This window comes from Rhinatrema bivittatum, chromosome 4 (genome assembly GCF_901001135.1).
Source record: "Rhinatrema bivittatum chromosome 4, aRhiBiv1.1, whole genome shotgun sequence".
NCBI classification, from domain to species: domain Eukaryota; kingdom Metazoa; phylum Chordata; class Amphibia; order Gymnophiona; family Rhinatrematidae; genus Rhinatrema; species Rhinatrema bivittatum.
This window is the reverse complement of record NC_042618.1, coordinates 434,390,264-434,415,276: the sequence shown is the minus strand read 5'-3', so window position 1 is coordinate 434,415,276 and position 25,013 is coordinate 434,390,264. Positions and strand designations below refer to the sequence as shown.

General features: G+C 40.4%; 1 protein-coding gene across 4 annotated transcripts in view; it reads right to left on the bottom strand.

Annotated features, from left to right (window-relative positions):
* Positions 1-25,013, bottom strand: part of HCFC2 (host cell factor C2) — a 116,722-nt gene that overhangs the window by 9,495 nt on the left and 82,214 nt on the right. For all 4 annotated transcript variants that reach the window (XM_029601511.1, XM_029601510.1, XM_029601513.1 and 1 more), the window contains 4 exons: positions 16,828-16,904; positions 12,368-12,505; positions 4,628-4,813; positions 4,104-4,392 (listed from right to left, as the gene is read on the bottom strand). In XM_029601511.1, coding sequence (XP_029457371.1) covers positions 4,104-4,392; positions 4,628-4,813; positions 12,368-12,505; positions 16,828-16,904 — 690 coding nt within the window. The remainder of the gene's footprint in view (positions 1-4,103; positions 4,393-4,627; positions 4,814-12,367; positions 12,506-16,827; positions 16,905-25,013) is intronic.

The window sequence follows — 25,013 nt, the reverse complement described above, 5'->3', positions numbered from 1 at the left end:
TGGGGGAAGGAAACAGCAAGGATGGCCAGATGGAGGGCAGAGGAGGGAACGAGGTTGTCTGTGGGAGAGAGTGTGGAGACTAAAATGTGTGGGGAAAGCAGGCACTCACAGATTGAATGGGGAAAGCAGGGTCATGGGGATGGGTGGGGAGAATAGGAACTCAGCAGTTGTGTAGGCAGCATAAGTGGAGATGTATTAGATGAGTTGGGAATTATGTAATGGGGCTGTGAAGTAGATGAAAGGGTCTGAAGGATGGGGAAAGGTTGTGATATGGTGTGAAGGACCTGGAAGACCAAGGAGGATCAAGAGGCAATGGAGAAGGGGTCTGTGAAAGAAGGTTGAAATGGGACCAAGAGGAGGTGGCTGAGTAGGGGGTTAGAAAAAGCAGAAGGGGGAAGGGATGAATGACAGAAGGAGCAGGGCTGAAGAGGAAATGAAAGTGAGGGGAGATGAAACAGGCAGGGGAAAGGAGTGAGAAATAGGTGTGGGGTAAATGAAGGACTAGGGAAGGGGTGAGCAGGAGAAGCACTGGAAAGGGGAGGAGTGGAAGTTGGAAAGTGCAGATGAGAGATGAAAAGCGGGAGATTGAGGACTGATGAATGATGGCAGAGAGAGGATGGGTAAAATCTAACTAGGCGTGGAAAAAAGAGGTAGAAAGAGAAACTGAGAAAAAAGATGAAAGGGAAAGATCAATGCCAGGACAGATGAAATAGTCTGGCTGCTATAAGGGAAAAATTGAAGGTAGCAGAGAGAGAAAACACACATGTACATGAGATACTGGGAAAGGAGTTAGAAGACGACAGATGGAGGAAAGAGAAAACCAGACTGGGACCAACATAATTAGAAAATTAAAATGTTCAAACAACAAAGGTAGAAAAAAGCATTTTATTTTCAGTTTAGGTATTGGAATATGTCATTTTTGGAATGTGCATCTCTGATATATTTGTATTTTGCTCACTACAATAGGAAATGCATTTCTGTTTCTATTTCTCCAGCGTGTCACTGTATGCAGAGTCTGGCATTGGGGGGGGGGGGGGGGTGGGGGGCGGTTCTATTTCAGATTTTGCCTGGACATTTTTATTTGGTTGTCACTTATTCTATATTTGGTGAAGGTCTGCCTGTGACTCAGGTGAGGTATTCTGTTAGTGTGTAGTTTCCATGTAAGAAAATATATATATATATATATATATATATATATATACATATATATAAATATAAATATAATCGGAGAAAATTCTTTCACTCAACGCACAATTAAGCTCTGAAATTTGTTGCCAGAGAATGTGGTTAGTGTAGCTGGGTTTAAAAAAGGGTTTGGATAAGTTCGTGGAGAAGTCTGTTAACTGCTATTAATCAAATTAACTTAGGAAATAGCCACTATTATTGGCATCAGTAACATGGGATCTACTTAGTGTTTGGGTACTTGCAGGTACTTGTACTCTGGATTGGCCACTGTTGGAAACAGGATGCTGGCCTTGATGGACCCTTGGGTCTGACCCAGTATGGGAATTCTTATAGCAGACCAGTTTGTTTTGTTTTCCTAGTATGAGATGTATTGCTGTTGAAGGGCCTGTTGTAATATTTACTGTGCTACCTTTTCATGGGTAAAGTTGTATCTGTTTAAATCTGCCAGTTGGTGTGTTATGGTATGGCAGTTTTGCTCTATGGGTGCAGAGTGCATCCTTTGCAAGGTTTTGCTTTATTTAATGTTTCTGGTAGCAAATGGAGTTTGTGTTGCAGATGTCAGACTGAAGCTGGCAGAATGAAGCGCACACAGGTGAAAAGTGCTGTTCTCCTGTTGATGGAAAGGGAAGGCGGGTCAGAATTGTGCAAAGTTTGATTTGGTATACCACAAGGTTTGAGCAAACTTGAAAGTGTACCATGAAATTAAAAAAAGGTTGAGCCACACCATTACTTTATTTCTGTTTTGAGCTGGTCAGCTTTAATTTCATTGGTAATGTCCTACTATGTGTGTGGGGTGGCCACACCACCAACAGTGCCTAGGGGTGACAAAAACCTAAATCCGTCCCTCTTTGCGCACACATGCTATTTTATAACATGCGTGCATATATGTGTATATGTTATAAAATGACTGCATCCCTGGGTCTGGGCTAACAAATACACACATGTGCGCCTGTTTAAAAATTTCTATGTGGACATCAGAGTTTTGCATGTTTGACTTGGAATTTCAATAAAAAAGTTTAAACATATAAAAAGGTTCCAGGTTTGCAATCTGCTGTGACCTGGCAGAAGACGAGCACTGTTACCTGTGGGCTTGCAAGTTAATTTTCAAAGGGAAACGCCCCATGAAGTTTCCTTTAAAAAAAAAACAAAAAACAACTCGGGCCAGCGGGGGAAGTGGGTGCTTTATATATGTAAAATACATGCATAAAAATATGCATGAGGATTTCAAAATTTAATTCCTGCATGTATTTTCCCTTTCCCAATCTTTTCTTCTTGCTGGTAAAAATAATACATGCTCTTCACAGTGCAGGTACTTGTACTCTCAGTGGCAATTTTCAGAGGGCCTTTTCACGTGGATAAATGGGTGTTTACCTACATAAGTTTCGAAAATTACCATCCGAGGAAACTGATCTCCTTTAGCCTGTTTTTGAAAGGGAAGAAGGCTTATGAGACTGCCATGTGTGTATGTGTCTCTCTTTTGTGTTTGTCGATCTGTACCCAACGATCATCTCTTCCTCCCTGGTGGTCATATGTTCTTCTCCCTCCTGGACCATGGTGGTCTTCTTGATCCCTGGCAATTCCCTCCCTATCTCTGGTCTATTGTGAGCCCCTGAGGCTCCTCTTCTTCCCTCCTCCAGTTTATGGTAGTCATCTCTCTCCTGATAGGCTGCCATCTACTCATTTCCCTTGACCTGTCTACTTTATCCTCCTTTTCTTTCATTTTTGTAATATTCCTTCTCCCCTCTTTTCCCTCATACTGTCAACCCCAATTCTCTTTCCTCCTCTCAGCATTCTACTCTTTTTGGTACAGTTGTCCTCGTGTCTGTCAGGCTAGTCATGCGAGACAGGGAAACTCTCCTCACTGCTGTGATTATCCACCTTTCTCCTGCTTTCCTCAATTTACAGCAACACGTTGACAGCCGCAATTGACTCCTCTCTCTTCCTTACCTTCTCCCGATGTGCAGCAGAGCTGTTTATGGTTCTCAAGGGTTGCAATTGGCCTATCTCTTCCCCATCCTACAGTGCAGTTGTAGGCACCTAATGGTCATGATCAGCCCCTGTCTTTAGCCTCTCTTTCCATCCTGCAGCAATATAGGTTGAAGTTTCCAGGACAGCAATAGGTCCTGGCCTGTGGCAGCAGCTCAACTAATCACAGGTAGCAGAAGCCTTTCTAGTAAAGCTCCTGTGATGGTCTCATGAACTTCAGGTTAGGAACCACTGGTATATAATCATTATAGAACCCCACCGGTCAAGGTCCAAGGCGAGGATGAAAAGCCCATGAACTGTATGGATTGTTGCCTATCTGACAGGTTGGAACTGAACCAAGCTAGCACTCTGCCATTCATATCAGTCTCTGCCAACTGTAGCAGCACAACAGTGTGGTTGACAGAGTCAAATGCTGCTAAGAAATCCAGTAGTACCACAACAGAAGTCAGTTTCTATCTTCTAGCCAAGTATCGAAATATGTATACATCCAGCCTGCTCTTTAAACAATCTTGATCCATGTTGAAAATCAACAGTTTAAAGACAATTTTAGTATTTCATCATTTTGACTTGTAGTATTGTTTTCCTTTGATTGTCTATTCTCTCCTTACTAATTACTATTTAGTTATTACCTATCTAGTTTCTGCATTTGTTCATGAATCAACTGAAAAAGTGGTCATGAAGGATGAGAAGCTATTTTATATGTAAAAAAAAAAATGTTGTCACCTGCCGATTCATTTATTTCATAAATTGGTTCTGCAATACTTATGGCAAAGCACCTTGGGATCATGTTTAAGTCTATTGGACTTTATAAATGGAAAAATTTACACTTAAGTAGAACACAGCAATAGCAAAACAAATTGATTTAGCATGGTATTCTTTCTTAAAATGCACACTAAGATTCTACACTAAAATGCAATTTCTATCTACTTTACCTTGAAGCCATCGAACTTGTGTAGCTGGTCCATATCCTTTCTCATTCTTCGCAGAGATTCTGAACACGACTGCAGGCCTTGATGTGCAGTCAACATGAGCACTGGCAAGCTGGGCAGCAGATACAGTGCAGGTGGTCTTTAATCCACAGTAGATTTTCATAAACATAAGCTGATTTGGATTCTCCTCTGGTAGGTGGGCTGTGCGGATTGCCAAATATGCAGAATATTCCAAGATATTTCCAGAAGGTGAGGAAGGAGGCTCCCAGGAAAGATGAACACAATCTAAGTTCTTTAAGGGAGCAAAGAAAAAACACAAAGCAGAATCATTAACATCAGTGTTTCCTGACAAAATCGGAAAACTGGTCTTCTCCTTCCTCCCAGGACAAGTCTTTGAGGCAATTTGTCTAGGTTGCTACCAAGACTGGATTTTTCAGTCCTGCTTTTGTGGCCGCAGAGTTCTCTGCAGTCGTCATTTCCGGCTTTAGGTAGCTACAATGTAAATTTGAAGCAACATGTTTTCTCACCTTTATAATTTTGACAGATGATGGTGCTCCAGGAAAACCAGGGATACAGGTCTTAAATTCACTGATTTTACTAAAAGGACCTACTCCACAGCCATTGATTGCTGCCACTCTGAATCTGTAAATACTGCCTGGTACAAGATCTTGTTTCTTCAGCAAATTGTAGTCTGGAATATCTGTATCTTCTTCCTAAATATTAAAATTGTAGAATATATATATATCTATATATTTACGGGCATGGCAAAAATTTACAAACAAAACATTTTAAACACTCATATGTTTTGTTTTTTTTTACATTTTATATTACATTTTCAAAATAAATAATTTGTCAATTTCAGCATACCACACAATAATTAATGCAAAGAATGAACACAAATAACATGCAAACAAGCTGAATTATGTAACCTTCAAATGAACACAGGTACCACCATGCTGGATCAGACCAAAGTCCATTGAGCCTAGCATCCTGTCTCCAGCCAGTCCGAGTCACAAGCACCCCCAGATGCTAGTGTTACTCACTCCCCAAAGACAGCAATGGCTTTACCTAGTTTACTTGGCTATTAATGTTTTATAGACTTTTCCTGTTAAAGTAATCAGGAGCCAACACACCATGTATTATGACAAATAATAAAATTAACGTGGGTATACAATAACTAGTTAATAAGAGAAACCGCTTTTACAATTTTGAAGGCATCAAACCTGGAGCTTCACCAAAAGAATTTTTATAGTGAAGAACTCCATCCCATGTCATCATGCATTGGTCTTTTTGCTTTTTAACAAAATGTGATGAAACAAGTGCCTCTATGTGTCTTTAACAAAATGTGATGAAACAAGTGCCCCTATGTGTCAACAACATTTTCAAAATATTTTAAAATTGATGCCCCTGTCAGTCACAGCGATACTTAACTTTTCCCAGAGATTGTCTCTCTCAACATGTATGAAACTTTTACAAAACTACAAATCCCGACATCGATGTTTCAAAGGAATTCTTCATCAGGAGACCTGTACCAAAAACTGTGCAGCTCTGAAATTCGTTGGTGGAACAGACTGCTACTAAAAAAACATCACCAAGAGTAAGCAGCTTAAGTGACACCTATGAGGCTTAAATGGATGACCAACCAGGTACATCAACACCAAATTCATATTCCAGGCAGGTACTGACACTCACCAGAGACTGACTATGCCTCATTACCTAAAGGAAGAGAGACATCCGGATGATATAAGGGTCAGCCCATCAATTGGCAATAGCCGTTACTTGCACTTTTAGGGAGTTAAAGGCCAACCCTTATCCAATCCCCTTTGCAGCAATTCTAAGATAGCCAGTACCAAAGCTCCTCTCACCAAGATCTTCCTAACCGAACACCAACATCTCAAACAACTTCCAGACTCTCATATACGCAAAGGTTGAGGAAACTTTCTTTTACCACAAAGGGGTATTTACAACCTTTTAAAAATATTCAGAGAGATAAACCCTCTCAAAAGACCAAGCTGTAAGACAAAAATTGAGGCGAAGCCTCGTAAACCACTAGTGTTTGAACAGTAAGCCCCTGTCCTGTGTCAACAATAGCGAATCCCATCCAGCATCCTCACTGGACCTACTAAAGGGTCTAGACTGCTAGTCACTCACAAACCTTACATGCTGGAATTCTTAAAGTAGATCCTAGCCAGAGCTGGTCATGAGCTCTTCTAAGGCTTGCCTTCAGTCAATCTGGGAAACTGCATTCCCCCCCATGGTTTCAACAGCTTTCCTAGATCTTCACCAAAAAGATTTCTCTTGAAGGAACATTTGGTCTACTTTGTCTGAGAAATTTAATTTGCTGACCAGTTACCTAGCCACAGCAAACAAGACAGCTCAATGCAAGCCACACTCCTAACTGAAGCCCACATTGATTCATATGACTCCCCTGGTTCCATCTGAGCTGCATCCTCCAAGACCATCTCCCTACATTCCAAGAAACTTTCCTGTATGTGTTGAGACAAACACAATCCTACCCTAGCAATAATACTGTTGCACACAGCAGCATACAGCACTAAACCAGCAGCTTCAAATGCTTGCTTAAGCATGGTCTCTGTCTTCCTATCTTGGGCATCTCTGAGGACAGCTCCCCTTCTACAGGAACAGCAGTTCTCCTAGTGGCAGCACAAATGAGTGTGTCCTCCTTAGGAATTTTCAGTTTTCCCTTTACTGAACCAGGAGGGGGATGTAAACTTGACATAGCCTTACCCCCTTTAAAATTTCTCTCTGGGGTATCCATTACATGGAGATCAAATCCTTAACTTATCTATGCCATGGAAGTGCTTTGGATGGTTTCCTTAAATTCAACATTATATAGCCTTCTTCAAAGTTAACAAGACTCCTCCTCCTTTTCTTCTGCTACATTCAGTGTTCTTAGGAACTGTAAAATTATGGAAGAAAGTTCCTCTTCATGGAACAACTGAACCATAGCTGAAACACCCTTTTCCCTGGATGTACATTTCCCATCTTCCAATTCTCTCTTCCTGCCACTTATTCTTAAATCCTTAAGGTCTAAAAGTGACAGAACTGAAACCACAAGACTTTCTCCCCCTTTCAATCTTCCTCTCTTCTACTTTGGATTCCTCAAAGGAGTTCTCAGGGAAGGGATCCTGCAGGAGAGAAACCGAAGCTCTAGTGAACCCTATAGGAAAAAGGCCAGATGCAAACACTTCACAACTCTGTGGAAACAGAGGCCCAGGAAGAAAAAGGAATGGAATTTCCATGTAAAGAAAAAGGAGCTGCTCTCCTCTTTGAACTCCAACCAGAAAGAGGATCAGACTGCTGCAGTGTCCGAGACCACCAAGCCAAGGTTTGGAGGTATCTGTATTCCTGATTATTGGGTTCTGCTGCTAAGGAAGGATTCAAACTAGTTTTTCACTTTACCTCCAATATCTATGTTAGTCAGTCTGGTCAGCATGATTTGGTGATCAAAAGTATTAAATGCAGCAGAGAGGATGAAGAGGATCAGGAGACCTGAATTTCCATGGTCCATCACCAGTTGCATGTCATCCAGTAGAGAAACTGGGCATTTCTGTACTACATCGTGTATGTAACCCTGATTGGGCTGGGTCTAGACTATTGGTTTCTTCTATAAGCAATCTTTTCACTGTTTGGTAACCAGACTCCAGGAGTTTGGTCAGTGTAGGGGAGTTAAATATTGGGATTAGGAGGCACATTTTAAGGCAGCTAATCAGGGTTTCTTTAGCACTGGGTCTTGCATGTATTTATTTATTTAACATTTTTTATGTGCCGATATTCGTATGGAACATCATATCAGTTTACAGGTAACTCAAGAACAGAACAAGTGAGAAGGTACATTAAACGAGGGGCATACAGGTGGGGGTGGGGGTGGGGAGGCAGAAGTTAAGGAACAAGCCAAAACAATTCAATAAATCACTGGAAGTGATTAAAAACTGGAGATACATTGATATTTACAAGATATATTATTTACCTTTAGATTGATATAAGATTAGGCAAAGCAATTATAATTTACATTTAACGGTGGCCACTGCCAGGGAGGGGGAGAAGGAGGAACTATGGGACTTATTTAAAAGGGACTTATTTATGGGACTTATTTAAAAGGAACTTATTGCCAGCGCCCTCCAACGATCGGGGTGGGGTACAAATGGTACAATCATAATAAAACAATGAAAAAGCAAAACGTATAAAACGTTTATAGTCAATATAAAGCTTGGGTATTAAAGACTGGATAAAATCAAATTAGGAGGAGGATGGAGTAAATGGGGAGGAATAACGAGAGCACTTAGGGTTTGCATAGATCTTTGAATGCTAGACTAAACAGAACGCTTTAAGGCTTTCCTGAAGTCCTTAATATTAGGTAAGGATCTCAAGGTGGGCAGGATGGAGTTCCATATAATTGGACCTGCAAAGGAGAAAGCCCGTTCACAGGTCACTGTGTGCCTGGTGATTCTGGGAGAAGGTACTTGGAGAAAGATATGAGATTACATGAAGATACATGGAAATGTAGGGTGGCTAGTAACTATGGGCTTTTAAGATTGTATATGAGACTGTGTATTGTGGATAGTATTTTGTATTATATTCTCCATTGTAGAGGTAACCAGGGCAAGGAAAATTAAACTGGTGTGATATGTTCATGTAGATTTTTGTTATTTAACAGATGGGCATCTGCGTTTTGTACCAATTGCACAGGCCTGATGGTAGACTGAGGTAAATCAACAGAGTGCGCTGAACTTTGCGGGACTCCAGTCACATGCATTCATGGCACTAAGGAAATATTCTGTAGAATGTGACAGAGGGATTTGGTCTACATGCAAGTTGAAGTCACCTAAGCTAATGGTTTTCTCAAGGTAAGGGAGAGATGTGAAGTATTCAATTAGAGAGAACAGTTGTGAGCCAAAAGGCCTGGTGGACAATAGATTAGACAGAGATTGATATCATGACCAGTAAGCAGTATGACATCAAACAGAGGAGGTAAAGGACCTGCGTTTGAGAGAAAATAAGAGTCTATGAAAAATTATAAGTTCTCGGCTGCAACAGCGACTTCAAGAAAGGTGGTGATAAGTATAGTCTTGAGGTCAGCATTGGTTTAATAAAGCGATGTCACTGTCTGAGATCCATGCCTCTGTAATGCATACATAATCAGGTTTGGTAGTTGAAAGAATGTCATAGATAATAGGAGCTTTCCTGGCTATTTAATGTGTGTTAATTAGTAGCAGAGTGATGGCAGTAGAGGCAGTTAGTAATTTCATAAGGTGAAGCGGAATATTAATTAAGGCAGATCTCGGTCTGGGGAGGCATCGTCGTGGGTGGAGATCTCCATTTTGTCCTTACCAATAATGGTTGTGATATTCATGACTGTACAGAGTATAATGATCCAGGCGTGATACAAACTTGGGAGCAAACAAAGGGGCGAACAAGGGGGCATGCTCCTTTGTTTGTGCACCAAAGGCGCGCACCCCACCGGGATGAGCACTTCCAGCATCCTCATACCAAAGAAATAGAGGCGTCACCCTGATGTCACTTGGGGGTAGAACTTCCTCTGCTGAAGCAGAAGCTCCCTCTGATGTTAGCAGAGCAGAACCAGAGGAAAAGGTGGACGCTGCGATGGTGGATGACAGTCCAAGCAGAGAGGTAGGCAGGCAGGCAGCAGACAAACTTTGCATCTGGCGTCCTCAGTCAGAAGAAATAGGGCTGTCACCCCTGATGATGTCACTTGGGGGGATGGGACTTCCTCCGCCAAAGCAGGAGCTCTGGAAAGTTAGTTGGGGAGAGCCAGAGGGAAAGGTGGATACTGCGATGGTGGATGACACAGTCCAAGCAGAGAGGCAGACAGGCGGCAGCAGGCTGCAGACAAACTCGGACTGATATTATTGGATCTGGGTTATGTCCTTGCTGGAGGGAGACATTTACAGCTTTTACTAAATAGGAGAGAATTGGGTCTGGCAAGTCTTTGAAGAAAAGATATGATCTCCATTTCCTAATCTTTCAGTAAGTTTTTTTTTGATAGCCTTAAGGTTTGTACTGTGTAGAATTCCTTGAAATCAGTTATCAATTTTTGTTTTTGGTGTTGCACTGGTCATGTCTCTATTTGAATTTCCTCATTGGGTTGCAATCATGGTCTTTTCCTGGTTTATGTATTTTTCTGAGGGGCTCTGGGTTCACTTTTTTTTTTGTTATTGTCTCATCCGATATAAGCTTATAGCCTGTTTTTGTGAGTTAATTTTAGTATCTGCTACTTGGGATCTTGCCAGATACTTGTAACCTGGATTGACCACAACTGGAAACAGGATACTAGGCTTGATGAACCCTTGGTCTGACCTAGTATGGCAGTAATCTGGTTGAGGTTTTGTAGCTAGTCTTTTTAGGATGTTATATATTTTGTTATGGTACATTATGTGAGTTGGTTGCTGTCAGGGGGCATTATCATTGCATTATTGTGAGGTTGTGGAGGTGCCTGGAAACTACTGATCATAAGAAATAGCTCTATAGTGGGATTTTTCTGTTTCCTTTATAAACAGTAGAATAGTAGGTCGTTTTTAATTTGTTTATGGTTTTCCTGAATTTCTTAAAAGGATAATGCCCATTCTATCTTGTCTTCTCATTTCTCTGATTTTTTTTTCCATTTTCTCTCCTGTTTTCCTAGAGGTTGGATTTTCTCGTATAGGGAGGTAAATAAGTTTTAAATGTTGGCAGAGCTGACGCCTTTGGGATAATCAAACATTTAAAACATTTGAAGACAATTTTCAAAAGTGATTTACAAGGGTAAAAAGCACTATACCCATGTTAATTGGCAGTCTGAAAACTACATTTCTTCAATGAAGCTAAAATTGAGAGGTATAATTGTGAGAGGAAAGTAGGCATTTAGATAGCATTTTCAAATCTTGGCATATACTTTTCCAGCAAAATTCTACCCATAGGAAAAGCAGGTGCAAGTGACTGTGCATACATTGTATCCCAGTCATGTTACAAAGCTAAATTGCACACATACAGTACTTTCTTTGAAAACTGATAAAAGACCCAGAGGTAAAAAGTACGCAATATTTATTCCAATGCAGACAGTCTGAAAAATGTCCCCCTTATTTCTTCAATAGTTCAATCACTGGCACATCTCTAATGGGAAAATGTATGGCTTTAATATTACTGTATTTCATCAAATTCTCCATATTTTCCAATCTACTGTGAATCCCTAAACTTAGAGTTAATTTCTTTCCCCGAATCCACAACCTCTTATATTCTATGTTAAAGATATTATAAACCAGAGGCCTCTGACCTCTCTATTATACTAGAGAATAAAAACCAATCCTATCAAGATCTGCTAGATCACTCATGCTGTATCTGTTAGTATAAGTGCTAGTATAGTGTCCAGTAGTGAGATGGAAAACATAGTGCAAGAAAAGTCAAGGACAGGTCTAGTCATGTGAGAAAAAAATATCAGCTGGCTCCTATGCTCCATGCTTGCAGCGCACGCAGCAAACATCAGAAAGGCAGCCAATTTCTTTTGGGGAGAATTATGCCCACCAGCTCCCAGCTCTAAAGGAGCACTGAAAAGTCAGGCTGCCAGAACTTCTCTAAACTCTCATGTATCCTGTCATGCCTCATCACTTTTATCTAGCTCCTCATGAACAGAGTCTTCTGAAAATCATTTGTGGGTAAAATATATCCAGGGACTTTGCACTTCTGTGGGCAGTTTGAAAGTTGTCCTCAATAAGTAAAGCCACTAAGCACATATGGAAGCATGGATGTCTTACAGCTACTAAAGTGACTAACTGGAAGCGCAGTAGGAATATAGAGATAGAGACCAACGAGTAGTAAGTGCGAGTATTTGTGCAATCATTTATATATATATATATATATATATATATATATATATATATATATATATATATATATATGATATGTGTTTATTTTTATTCTATATGGTATTTGTATCAAATGTTCCTTTAAATAAACAGTGGTTCCATATTCATTGTGGATATCTTGAAAACCCGACTAGCTGGGGATCCTCCAGGACAGTTTGGGAACCTCTGATGTATAATAAATGGAAAGTAAAGAAAAATCCTTTAAGCACTAATCTCTCATCAAGCATGAAATTAAATCAGAACAAAAAATGGTAACTGAGAAATCTTTTAGCTAGTAGAGCTTAAACAAAAAAAAAACAAAACACAAAACAAAACGTTTAACTAAAACGTAAATAAACAAAAATATAGTAGGGAATAAAATCCCCAAGCACTCTTCTTAGAGGTTACCTTGTTGGATATGCTGGGTTTCTCCTCTGGGAGCAGATAGTACTGGCTCACCACCGTACTGTTGCTTTTAAAAATTCCTACATCATACCATGGTCGCTCTGTCCGCACTACTGTACTCTGTCTCAATGAAGCAGTACTCTGATGGGTAAGAACATTAGAAATGTTATATCAACCAACTCTACCTCAGTATAATGCTCAAAAGCAAATTACATTTTAAGAATATACACTAGAAAAAAAATACCCAGACAAATTATACTTAGTGAGCCAAACAAGTTTCTGGGGAGGAAATAAGATGTTATTCCATGTGATTGTCTACACCAGTTCACAAAGAAAGATTAGGCAATCAGGCCTGGTAAAACTCAAAAACAAATCAAATGCACACACCAAGAGCTTGAAGAGAAAAATCAGGAATTAGAAATCCTACACACAAGAGAGTAAATTGGCCTAGTTTATGGTGAAAATAATTATATTAGCTAACCACAAGCTAAGTACGACTAAAAATATAACACACCCATCTCTCTCGGGGGACTGCGTATCAGAATACTTCTGTGATCAGATTCTCCCACTCCAAAGAAACCTAGAAGTTGTTTTTGGTTTCCTTCTGCTCCTTCAGGCTTCCAGCTCGGTCAGAAGCACAGCTAGCATTTGGCACCATAAGCCTTCATTCACCCCTATTTGGGGACTTTTCCCCTAATACGTCTCCTCCCAGTCACTGCAATGACAGTCCTCAGCTGGGAGCCAAGCACCAGGGACCCTTCCAGAACTTTGCAATCATAGGCCCTAAATCATGCCATTAGATGTTGTCATTGTACAATGACTATAAATCCCTTTTCCCCCATGGGCTGCAGGGTCAGCTATAGGGCAAATGGCGCCCTGGGTGAAGAGTGCGCCCCAGAGCTTCACTTTGGTGGTGGTGAGATGGGATCTGCCATGGCCACTGGGCTTCTCTTCAACTGCAGGATGGGATCTGCTGCAGCCACACTAGCACCAGCTCACCCACCCCAAAATCTGGCCCTGCTCAACAGCATCTCCAACCCCGGCCAACTTGGGGAAGAGAGCACATTAGCCAGGAATCGAACCTAGGTCCCTTCACATGGCAGTGTACAAGCACTGCCACTGTGCTGGGGCCACTAAAAGTATTTTTAAACCTATGCTTGCTAAACACTGTAGGCATCATCATTTTACTGTCTTCTTTTGAAAGAGGCTTGTGGTCCTGCACCAAAAAGCTGTAATGGGAGATGACCTGACAACACATGTCAGTTACAGACTGGTTGCTAATATAACTGCATGAAACACTATTGCACTTCAGATGCCTCCAAAAGTAGAATTGAGCCCATGACAAAGCAATACCAGCAGAGTACGTGTTTAAGAATTTTTAACTGTCCAGCTAACTTTACAGGCCACAAATAGGTAAGAATTCATTTACTCGGGCTAATCCTAGGAAAAATTAGCTCCTTGAAAACGTGTGATCTCTTTTGCTGGGCCAAGGATAAATATTGCACATATTCATAACTGGGTATAGAAACTGCTGAAATAGCTCACATAAAAGGGACTTTTACAGGGCATGAAATGTGGCAGTATAATAATTTCTATGCTATTTATTCTGGTTCAATAAAAGCACAAGGCAGACAATGCACTGCAGAGCGATTCAGTGGAAAGCCCGCTTCTTGTTGCTGCAACCTATGTAGTGAACCTGCAAGTCCGTGGACACTGTGCCAGCTCAGTGTAAAAGGGCAGGGTGTGGTGACACAAAACAGGTGGCGTTCTGTGCCGGTCTTGAGGGGCTTTAGCCTCATACAACAGGCAGGATCTAGATTACAAAACATGCAGTGCACTCAAGATGTTTTGGTCCCAACAGAACCACCATTCTTTTGCACATTATGACACTGCTAAATTTAAACAAAAACAGCCTAATGAAAAAGTGAAATGTCTGCCCAGCTAGTGCTACATGAGACAAGTTGCTATGGTATCAAACAGAACAAGCTTTTCCATAATAAATGTTATAGAACATCTCCTTTATTTTTCTTCAAAGTTGTGTTGTTACCATGTTAAGCTGCTTGAAGATGTAGAAAAAAAAAGATCAAACAAGCTGCAGATGAAACCTTTTTATAAGATTAACTTAATACATCTGACTAGCTTTTGAAAGAGTGCAGAATTGTGTCTGCCATTCTGCTATCCCCCTCACCATTTTAATTTATACTAGCAATGGAAAACAATCTGTGATTACCTATATATTAAGGCAGCATCACTGTTTGTATTAACCTGCCGAAGGGAGTGCAATTCTCAAATGCTCATCAGAAATGCATCAAGTTAGTCCAATAAAAAGGTATCACCTGTTTTTTGGATCTTTATCTCAATGTTTTTGTCTAAATATTACAATATGTGTAGCTCATTATTTACAGCTCAGACCTTCTTAAGGATATTTCAAGAACAAATGTCCACTTTGTGCAATAAAAACATAACTGAGTCAAGTTTTGATACTCTTTTCTTATTTTTATTTTCTTCGGAAAATTATATGCACCCAGTATAGGGGTAGATTTTATAAAAGTACGCTGTATTTTAATAGATACGCGCGTAGCCATGCGTATCCATTAAAATCCGGGATCGGCAGCCTGCACCCGTTCCCTTCAGGCCGCTCCGAAATCGAAGCGGCCTCGGAGGTAACTTTCCTTCCACCCCCGCACCTTCCCCTCCCTTCCCTAACCCACCCCTCCCAGCCCTATCTAAACCCCCTCCCTACCTTTGTTTTAAAAGTTACGCCTGCCAGAGGCAGGCGTAAATCATGCCAGCTGGCCTGCCGGCCAGTGCGCAATTCCCCAGCCCGGGAGCTGTTTCAGAGGTCTCAGCCACGCCCCCGGGCCGGAACCATGCCCATGGCACCGCCCCCGAATGATGCGCCGCTGCGACATGCCCCCCCCCCCAGGAAAGCCCTGGGACTTACGCTTGCCGCCGAGCCTCGGCACGGGCAGGGGGAACTTGGGGCAGGTTTTCACAGGGTAGGCGCATACCCCTTTGAAAACCTGCCCCATAATGTACAAATTTCAGATGGCCACATGACAAGCAGAAATATCAACCATGTATCAGCCAAATGTGTTTCCATTTCTTTATCTAAAATTATGTATGTCTCCTACAAAGATAATGGTCTTCTGAGAACAACTGTGGTTGGATGTATGACATAAAATGGCTTTCTACTGGCTCATGCTTAGGGCCTGTCCTTTTCAGTGTATACAGACTTTTACTGAAAAATATTCTGGGTTTTTACAAAAAGCTATTATTCAATCTTTGCTGGTTTTCATCCTAATTCTGTAACACTCAATATGCAGAATTTTGAATTGCTCCCACAGAATTCCTGACTGGAGGCCAGCCCGGTGGTTCAGTGGCAATGTGTATTGTGATGTGGAGGAACCTGGGTTCAATGTCCCCAGGTTGGCTGGGGCTGAAGATTCCATAATTGCAAGCTTCCAGAAGGAGCCTTGGTGCATGGTCCCTGGCCAAAAACTGTTGCTGCGATGACTGGGCTAGGTGAGCTGGTGGTGGATATAAAGTAAATGGAAAGATACCTGGGTAACTGTGAATGAAGATTCATGACACCAGATCTCAACTTTGCTTCTTAATTGAACTGAAAATACAAAGGAGCAGGAGGAAAACTGTCAGACCCCCTGGTACAGCCCCCCTGGTAAAAAGTAAGCTCTGGCCTAGATTCTTCCCATCCTCAGTACAGTCACTCCGTTCACCTGCACACCTCAGTATGATTCCTGATTTTCGTTTCCCATCCCCACTGAAAAAGGAAGAGAGGCTAGGCAGTACTTCACACTTCTGTCCATTAAAATAAACACAGATATTTACCAAGCAAAATAAGTTAGTTTTGCACTGCTTATTATGCTTCTGTTCTTGTCATTAGAAATGCTGATAAATTGCCAGAAGAGTCTTACTCGTGCTATGGGATGATCTCGTTTATATATCGCAACCAATATGCACCAATCAGATCCAGAGCTTGTGGCCTAAGTTGGGACAATTTGAGATTTCTATAAACTGCTCTTACTGCGGCAGCTATGTTGAAAATACAAAGCTTAAAATTAATGTTGATATTGAATGCAACATATATATTACAGCACAGATCATCCACATCTGATATACCATACAGTTCAAGGTGAGTCTATGCTTTCTCTAAAAACTCTGTAGGTTACCGACAGACTACATTTTTTTTTCTCAAAAGACTGGGAGGGTTAGGATAGTTTGTTTCTATTCATTTTTGTACCTTTCACTCTTCTTGAATGTCAGTGGACAGTACCAAAGGTGCTCAGAATTAGGAATGTGTGGGATGCTGCAGCACCCCCAAGGATGTAGTTTTTCCATTACACAATGGTCAAAAACAGTTTTCTGCACCTGCACTACAACTCCCCTGGCCAAAAATGTCTCTCTGTTAATCCTAGCTTAAGTGATGTATGCCACATACTTACAGGTAACTGAGCAAATGGCTCCTTTGCTTGATTATTGCAGAGTTTGGTTTCAAGCAACATGTTGGAAGATTTGGGAACTAAAAATGTAAGATATTTCAACATTATATTAGATATACAGTGATGAACTCAGATAAACAACTGTTTACTTCAATAAGAAGCAAATAAAAACTAAAATAAAATGTATACCTTGGAATTCTGTTCCAAGAGATGCATTAAAAATATCAAACTACAAATGTTTTAATTCCTTTTGTAAAGATTTTTCAATGTTCTTAACCATTTTCAGCTCATTTTATTTGCAGTACTCCCACACCCACTATCACATTAATGCAATAATGTGCTGTCTTGGAAAAAGACATGTTACCTAAGCACACAAGTAAAAATCCTAATGCCTACTTGGATTTTGGATTACGTTGCCATACCTATTCTCAAGGGAAGTTGCAATTCAGGTACAGTATATATAGGTCCTTGCTCTCAAGGGCTTACACTAAATTAGTACCTATGGCAATGGAAGGCAAAGTGACTTGACGAGGATCACAAGGCGCATAAGCAGGAGAATTGAGATTTTAGCCATGGCTTCCTTGGCTCACAGCCTGCTGCCCTAACCACTAGGCTGTTTTCTCTTTTTTTTTTTTTAACAATTTCTATTAACCTGACCCAGGAATTAATTTTCAAAGGCATTACGTGTGTAAAACTACCATATATTGCAGCTATATTCAGAAGCCCATCTATGTATTAAAACTGTTTGAAAATTAGGTGAAATTTCAAAGGAGCTGCATAAAAATTACAATTTTCAAAAGCCTATTTACATGTGTAAAACCCAGTTTTACATGCATAAATCCTTTTGAAAATTAACTCCCTAATGTCTAAGACCAAGTAAGATCAAGGTGCACCCTGTTAACCCTTTGCTATGGATAGTGAAGTTGCTTCCGTGTAACAGGTGTTCTCTGTGAACAACAGAGTCTGGTTGTTGTTTCTCAAAGCCCAGAAAATTCAATTTTGCTTTCTGAGTATGCGCTGGCCTTCCCATGCTAGTGTCCCCATGTGTGTGTCTCCTCAGTCTTTTTCCAAGCTGGGAAAGCTTCCCAGGGAGGGGGAAGGGATTGTGTGGCTGTTTGTTCTGCTGTCCACAGAGAACATCTGTTACAGATAAGCAACTTTGCTTTCTCCGTGGACATACATAAATCGCCGTTCACGTTGGGACTCCCTAGCTGAGGGTTGCTTTGAACTGGTTTTCACTTTCAATGGTTTCTTTGCAACCTGTTTTGCTTCCTGTGAAAAGTTTGGTTTGATTACTTTAAAGTGCTCTGCTTGGCCAAATAAACTGTCATCACACGAGTCCTTATCCAGGCAATAATGCTTTGTAAAGTATGTATAGTTGACCATGTGACAGCCTTACAGATATCCTAGATTGATGACAAGTTGTGGTTGCCATTGCTGGTACCTGATGTACCTTATTGGGTGTGATAATTCCAAATCCATGGTTGCAAAGCAATGAGCAATACATTGTCATCCAACTTAATAATGTGCATTCATAGCTGGGCCTTTAACTATATCATAGGATATGAACAGTTGTGTTGACTTCATGAGTGCTTGCATTCTGTCCAAGTTGAATAAGAGAGCTCTTCTGCAGTCTAGGGTATGCAATGCTTGCTCAGCAGTTGTAGTATGTGGCTTAGGAAAATAAGTTGGTAGCTTTATCTGTTGATTTAGGTGGAATTGTGATACCACTTTCAGAAGAAAATTTGGGCGAGTTCTAAATAGTACTTTACTTTTGTATAGGTTACTAATGCATGTAACTCACTCTTCTGGCTGATATGAATGCTATCAGAAATAATGTTTTCCATGACAGGAACTTCATTTCTGTAGTAGCCATTGATGCATATGGTAGCCTCATAAATTGTGTTACAGTATTTAAATCCCATTGAGGCACTGGTTCCTTTAGCAGAGGTTTAAGATTGTGCAGACCTTTTAAGACTCTAGCTACTATTAGTTGCTGAGAAATAGATTTTCCTTCAAACGTGCTGTGATAAGTTGCATTTGCACTGAAATGTACTCTGATGGAGTTTGTTTTTAGTCCAGAGTCCATGAGGTGAAGTAAGCATTGGAGTATTTAAAAGATGAACATGTAAAAGGTTGTTCTCCTTGATGTGTGCACCAATTAGCGGATCTTCTCCATTTGAAATTATAGGGATTTCCTTGTGAAAGTTTTCTGGATGCCAGCAGAATCTCAATTACTTTGTGGCAAATTAAATTGTTTGATTATGTTGCTTTCAATAATCCTGCTGTTAATGCTAGAGACTGGAAGTTGGAATATAGGATCATTTCCCCTCATATTGAGTTACCAGGTTCAGAACTGTTGATAACCTTACAGGTGTATCTACTGCTAATCTGATTAACCACGGAAACCAACTCTGTTGTGGCCAATGAGGTACGTGTGTGTGGGGGGGGGGGGGGGCAGCTATCAGAATCTTACTTCCCTTGTCCTTTCTCATTTTTAGAATAGATTTTGCTATTAGCAGAATTGGTGGGAAAGCATATACCATCCCTTCATTCCATGGAATTAGAAAGATATCCTTCGCTATTGCATCTTCGGAAGGCCTTTTCAAACAGTACTGTTGTAGTTTGTGACTGAATGCAGATGCAAATAGGTCTATTCCTGTGTGCCCCAAGTCACAAAAAGGTCTTGCAGTATGAGATTGTTAAGACACCACTCGTACAGTAGTACTTGATGGCTTAATTAGTCAGCGATTTATTGTTCTTCTCTGGAAAATAGATTGCCAAGATACGCATTCTCCTTTTGGTTGCCCAATTCCAATCACTATGACATCTTTGCAGAGCTGGCAAGAACTTATTCTTCCCTGTTTTATAGAACATGGCCACTTGATTGACTTTATCTGAAGCATTTTGGTTTTCAGCCATGGCTCGAATGCCTTTAGAGCATTGAAAATTGTTCTTATTTCTAGAAGATTGATGTAAAGCATGAATTCTTCTTGTGACCAGTTTCCTAGAGTATAGATATTGTTGAGATGTGCTCCCCATCCATGATGTGATGCATCTGTTGTTAATACTGTCTGTATAGTTGATGGGCGAAGGTTCTAACCACACAGCAAATTTCTCTTGATAGTCAACCACTAAGTTACAAAGTCCAACTAAATAAAGTGAAGGTTTCATGCACATAGTGGACAGAGTTGATTCCATCTGCTTTTTAGATACCATTGTGCTTGTCTCATTTTTAGTCATGCTATTAGCATTACATGTGCTTTTGAAGCCATATGTCCTAGTAGTCTCATGAATTTCTTGGCTGTCATCCATTTCACTTCTTGTGCTAAGCTGATTAGCTTTTTCACTCTTCATTTGGAAGATAGGTTTTTATTTTTATCATATTTAACTGTGTGCCTATGAACTGCACACAGTGCCCTCATGTTGATTTTTCCTAATTGATTAGGAATCAGAAGTAGTGCATTGTTTCTATACGTAGGTTTGTATCTTTGATTGAATCTTAGTGAGATGGACTCGATATTAACCAACCTTCTAAGTATGGAAATTAGTACGGGCATTTGGTAAATACCCTGGGTGTTGCTGCCAAACTGAAAGGCAACACCCTATACTGGTACTTTTGATCTTGTAGGGTGAACTGTAGGTATTTTCAGTGAGCTCTATAGATTGGGATGTGTGCATAGGTGTCTTTCAAGTCCAAAGATGCTAGCCAGTCTTCTTGGTTGCAATGGTAATATTGTACCTATTAAATTCATCTTGAATTTTTCTTTTAGGTACAATTTAAATCTAGTATTGGGCAAAAATGATCTGGGTTTTCCGAATCAGGAAGTATCTGCTCCCTTTTGAGAATGGGATACTGTTTTTGCTTGAAGAAGTGACTGCAATTCCTTCTATAGTATGGTAAGCTGATCTATTGAAAGTTGCTATTAAATCAAGGGATTTGCTGGTGGCAAGCTTTCGAAGTTTAAAAAATATCCTTTGTTCATTATTTTCAAAATCCATTTGTCCAATGTTATCCGACACTGGACCCCTTAATGCAGCTTAATGCAACAATTACTGAAAAAATTTACATCAGACCTGGAACATTCATATGACACGCTGCATTTAAGCAGAAAGAAATCACCACTATTTTATGGTAATCTTTAACTAATCATTATATTCCATGACACACCCCCTTTTTTATAGTAATCTATGAATTCTACATTTCCATTCCCTGCAAGGGAATCCTAGTTTTGTCTTATAGTCTTCTTCTTATCTGACTAAATGGGTCCAATTTTTTCTTTTTTTCATCTCCCTTACTTGAATCCTTAGTAAACAGATATCTTCATTTCCTTAAGTATGCTGAATAAACAAGTTTTCTGACCATCATTTGGTTGAGAATAATCGAATCCCTCAGTTTCCTCTGGTTAAATTGGCACTCTATCATTATTACACAGAATGTTCCCCAGGTCCTCTCAGATTTCAAAAATATCATCAGTCCAATGAAAAGCATTTTCCAAAGTTTGGACTCTCATTAGTGCATCATGCATTGGTAATGCTTTATATTGTTTCAGAGGGTAGATGAATCTTAGGACTCCTTGAAAGTCGCTTACTCTTTCTGTATTCTCTTCTAAGCTGAATGGTATTGTTGCTGACATCTTTTGCAGAAAATTTGGGTACAAGAAGTATTCCAGTGGAGTTAAACTCTTGGGCTGTTCTGAGGTTGAGTCCGATGGTGGATCTGGAGAAGGCACATCTGACTGTATTAATAGGGATGATATTATTGGAAATCCCTGCCACTCTAATAACAACCCCTTTGGCGACACACTGCTAGTATGACCTTCATAATAGGCATCATTGTGCGGCAACACGTACCATTTATCACTCTGCCTTATTTTTAATCATTGGTCAGTCCCATTTTTTTCTGAATTTTTTGTGCTTAAATCATAAGTGCTCCGTGTTTTTAAAACTCATTTCTTGCCACGTATATCTATTTCTGCATTATATTCAAATTCAATGTGGGAATGTTAGAATCACTTAGCTTATAAATCCAGTATACATGAATATTATTGCCCAAATTTCTTCACATCCGATGATATAGCAATGCGATCTTGCTTCACACTGCCATACTGTGTCCGTGCCCAACACTGTACAATGTTTCGGACGTTGTTGTCCTTCCTCAAGGGCCAAATTTCAGCATTCCACCATTATACCTCTCCGCGTTTTTTTCAACCTTCTCTTCCAACGCGGAGAGGTATAATGGTGGAATGCTGAAATTTGGCCCTTGAGGAAGGACAACAACGTCCGAAACATTGTACAGTGTTGGGCACGGACACAGTATGGCAGTGTGAAGCAAGATCGCATTGCTATATCATCGGATGTGAAGAAATTTGGGCAATAATATTCATGTATACTGGATTTATAAGCTAAGTGATTCTAACATTCCCACATTGAATTTGAATATAATGCAGAAATAGATATACGTGGCAAGAAATGAGTTTTAAAAACACGGAGCACTTATGATTTAAGCACAAAAAATTCAGAAAAAAATGGGACTGACCAATGATTAAAAATAAGGCAGAGTGATAAATGGTACGTGTTGCCGCACAATGATGCCTATTATGAAGGTCATACTAGCAGTGTGTCGCCAAAGGGGTTGTTATTAGAGTGGCGGGGATTTCCAATAATATCATGTGCGATAACTGATCCCCATCTCAAATACAAATTGAGTGTCAATGATAGTGTTTCTACTGTATTAATAGGGAGTCATATGAACTACATGAATTGGACATAGTTTGTATGTACCGTATTTTTCGCTCCATAAGACACAATTTTCTTCCCCCAAAAGTGGGGGGAAAATGTCTGTGCGTCTTATGGAGCGAATATTAAAAAAAAACAAACAAAAAAACCCCCCTAACTACAACCAATTTTTTTTTGTCCTTATTCCCCATCCCAACCCTTTAAATTTAATTAACTACAATCCCCCCACCCTCCTGACCCCCCCCCCAAGACTTGCCAAAGTCCCTGGTGGTCTAGCGGGGGTCCGGAGCGATCTCCTACACTCGGGCCGCCGGCTGACAGTATTCAAAATGGCGCTGATAGCCTTTGCCCTTACTATGTCACAGGGGCTACCAGTGCCATTGGTCAGCCTCTGTCACATCGTAGGAGCAATGGACGGCCGGCGCCATCTTGTGCTCCTCCCATGTAACAGAGGCTGACCAATGAGACTGGCAGCCCCTGTGACACAGTAAGGGCAAAGTCTATCTGCACCATTTTGAATACTGGCAGCCAACGGCCTGAGTGCAGGAGATCGCACCGGACCCCTGCGGAACCACCAGGGACTTTTGGCAAATCTTGGGGGGGGGGGGGGGGGGGTTTGTAGTTAACTAAATTTAAAGAGTTGGGGAGTGGGGACCAAAAAAAAACATTTTATGCCCTACCCTAATTTGCTCCATAAGACGCACAGACGCCTGGGAACAGAGCTGGTTTAGCACACCATTATCTTTTTTTTTTTTTTTTTTTTTTTTTCCGCTCTGAATCCTAGGTGCGTCTTATGGAGCAAAAAATATGGTATATCTAATTCTATCTATATAGATATAGATATCAGTTTCTGATTTATGCATCTCTTCTATTTCCTCTCTCTTCTCAAAATAAGATGGGAGATCTGATTGTAGATGTTCTTGCAACTTCTCCAGTATGGGTTGAGTTGAAGATGTGTGTTGATTAAGCATCTGCTTCATATATGTATTTACAAAGTCTGCCTATAATCTCTAAACAAAGGTGTGACATTCCTGTACAGGTTGTTGGAGTAGGATTTCTGGACATAATTTTTGTTGACCCCTATCTGAGGCTCTAATATAGGAGGTGATCTTGATGTAAATGTTTTCTCTTTCTTGTATGCTTTCTTCCCACTTCAATAGGAATTGAGAAGAGCTCAATAATGAAGATCTACCTTGTGGTGTGCAAGCCTGTCAGTGCTGAGGTTTTGGTTTTGAATTTGTACCTTTTTCCTGTGCTGGTTATTTTCTGCGTCAATGCTTCACAGCCAACAATTCTCTGCGCAGATTGTTCCATGCCATGTTCTTTTGGCGCTGGTGCCTCATGGCTCCAAAGTTTCTAATCCAAATCTGTACTGTGCCTCTTTTGCACAGATGGTTCTCAGTTCCAACTTGGTTCGATGCTATGCCTCCACTTTTCAGCACCAATGACAATTCTTGGCTTCCCTGGCATGGAAATATTTTGAACTGGTTTTCAATTTACTCTATTTCAATGAGTTTGGATGGTCATATTTGGAGTTCTTGGTAAACTAGCACTCTTAGGGTCATACATCTGCAGGGGCCACGGCTAGAAGAGTAATGATCGGGTCCCAACATTTCCGACAAAGGGAAGGTAAATCTATTATGGAAAATTTGTATCCACACTATTTACATTTTCTGAACAGGATATTCCCTTTCTCCTCCATAGAAATCCTGAAATTTCATAGTGACACCAAGAGAGACGACTTCCGACAGTTCATTATAGCAGGTACGCTAGCACGGGAACGCCCACACATGCTCAGAAAGCAAAACAAAGCTTTCTGGGCTTTAAGAGAAAATTACATGACTTTGTGCCATAAGATCATGTCATCCAACTTATGTGGCTGTTTGTCATGCTTGTCCACAGAGAAAATTGATATGGACATCATGGACCTGCATAAGAGTCTGGGGATATGCATACATTCCAAAAGAGGAATTCACTTCTCAATCTTGCACAAATCCCAAAATTTAAAACTTTAAACTCCAGCATTAGAATAGATAATATTGGCTATATTTTTTAAACAATGTCTATTCATACGCTCTTATTAAAATATCTTTGAAATCTAGTTCAGGCTTTTTGGCTTCAAGTCCTCCCTCTCCACACTTCTCAATGTTTGGTAGAGACTGCTGTCAGCTTTCAAATCTATCACTTTCAATGTTAAGATGTGTCCTGTCATAGCAGCTTCCATTTATTAACTGTAAATAAAGATCAGCTATCTTTATTGTTTACAGAGAAAAAAATTTAGTAGGGAAAAACCTCCAAATGAAACTATACAGACATAATTACAATACAGGCCACAGCAATATGTGAACATTTTTCAACTAAATCTCATGCACAATTCTGGACAAAAAGATTACGAGAACTGGGACATATATCCTTCAGAGGTTAGTGTAAATTTAGACAATTTAATTTCA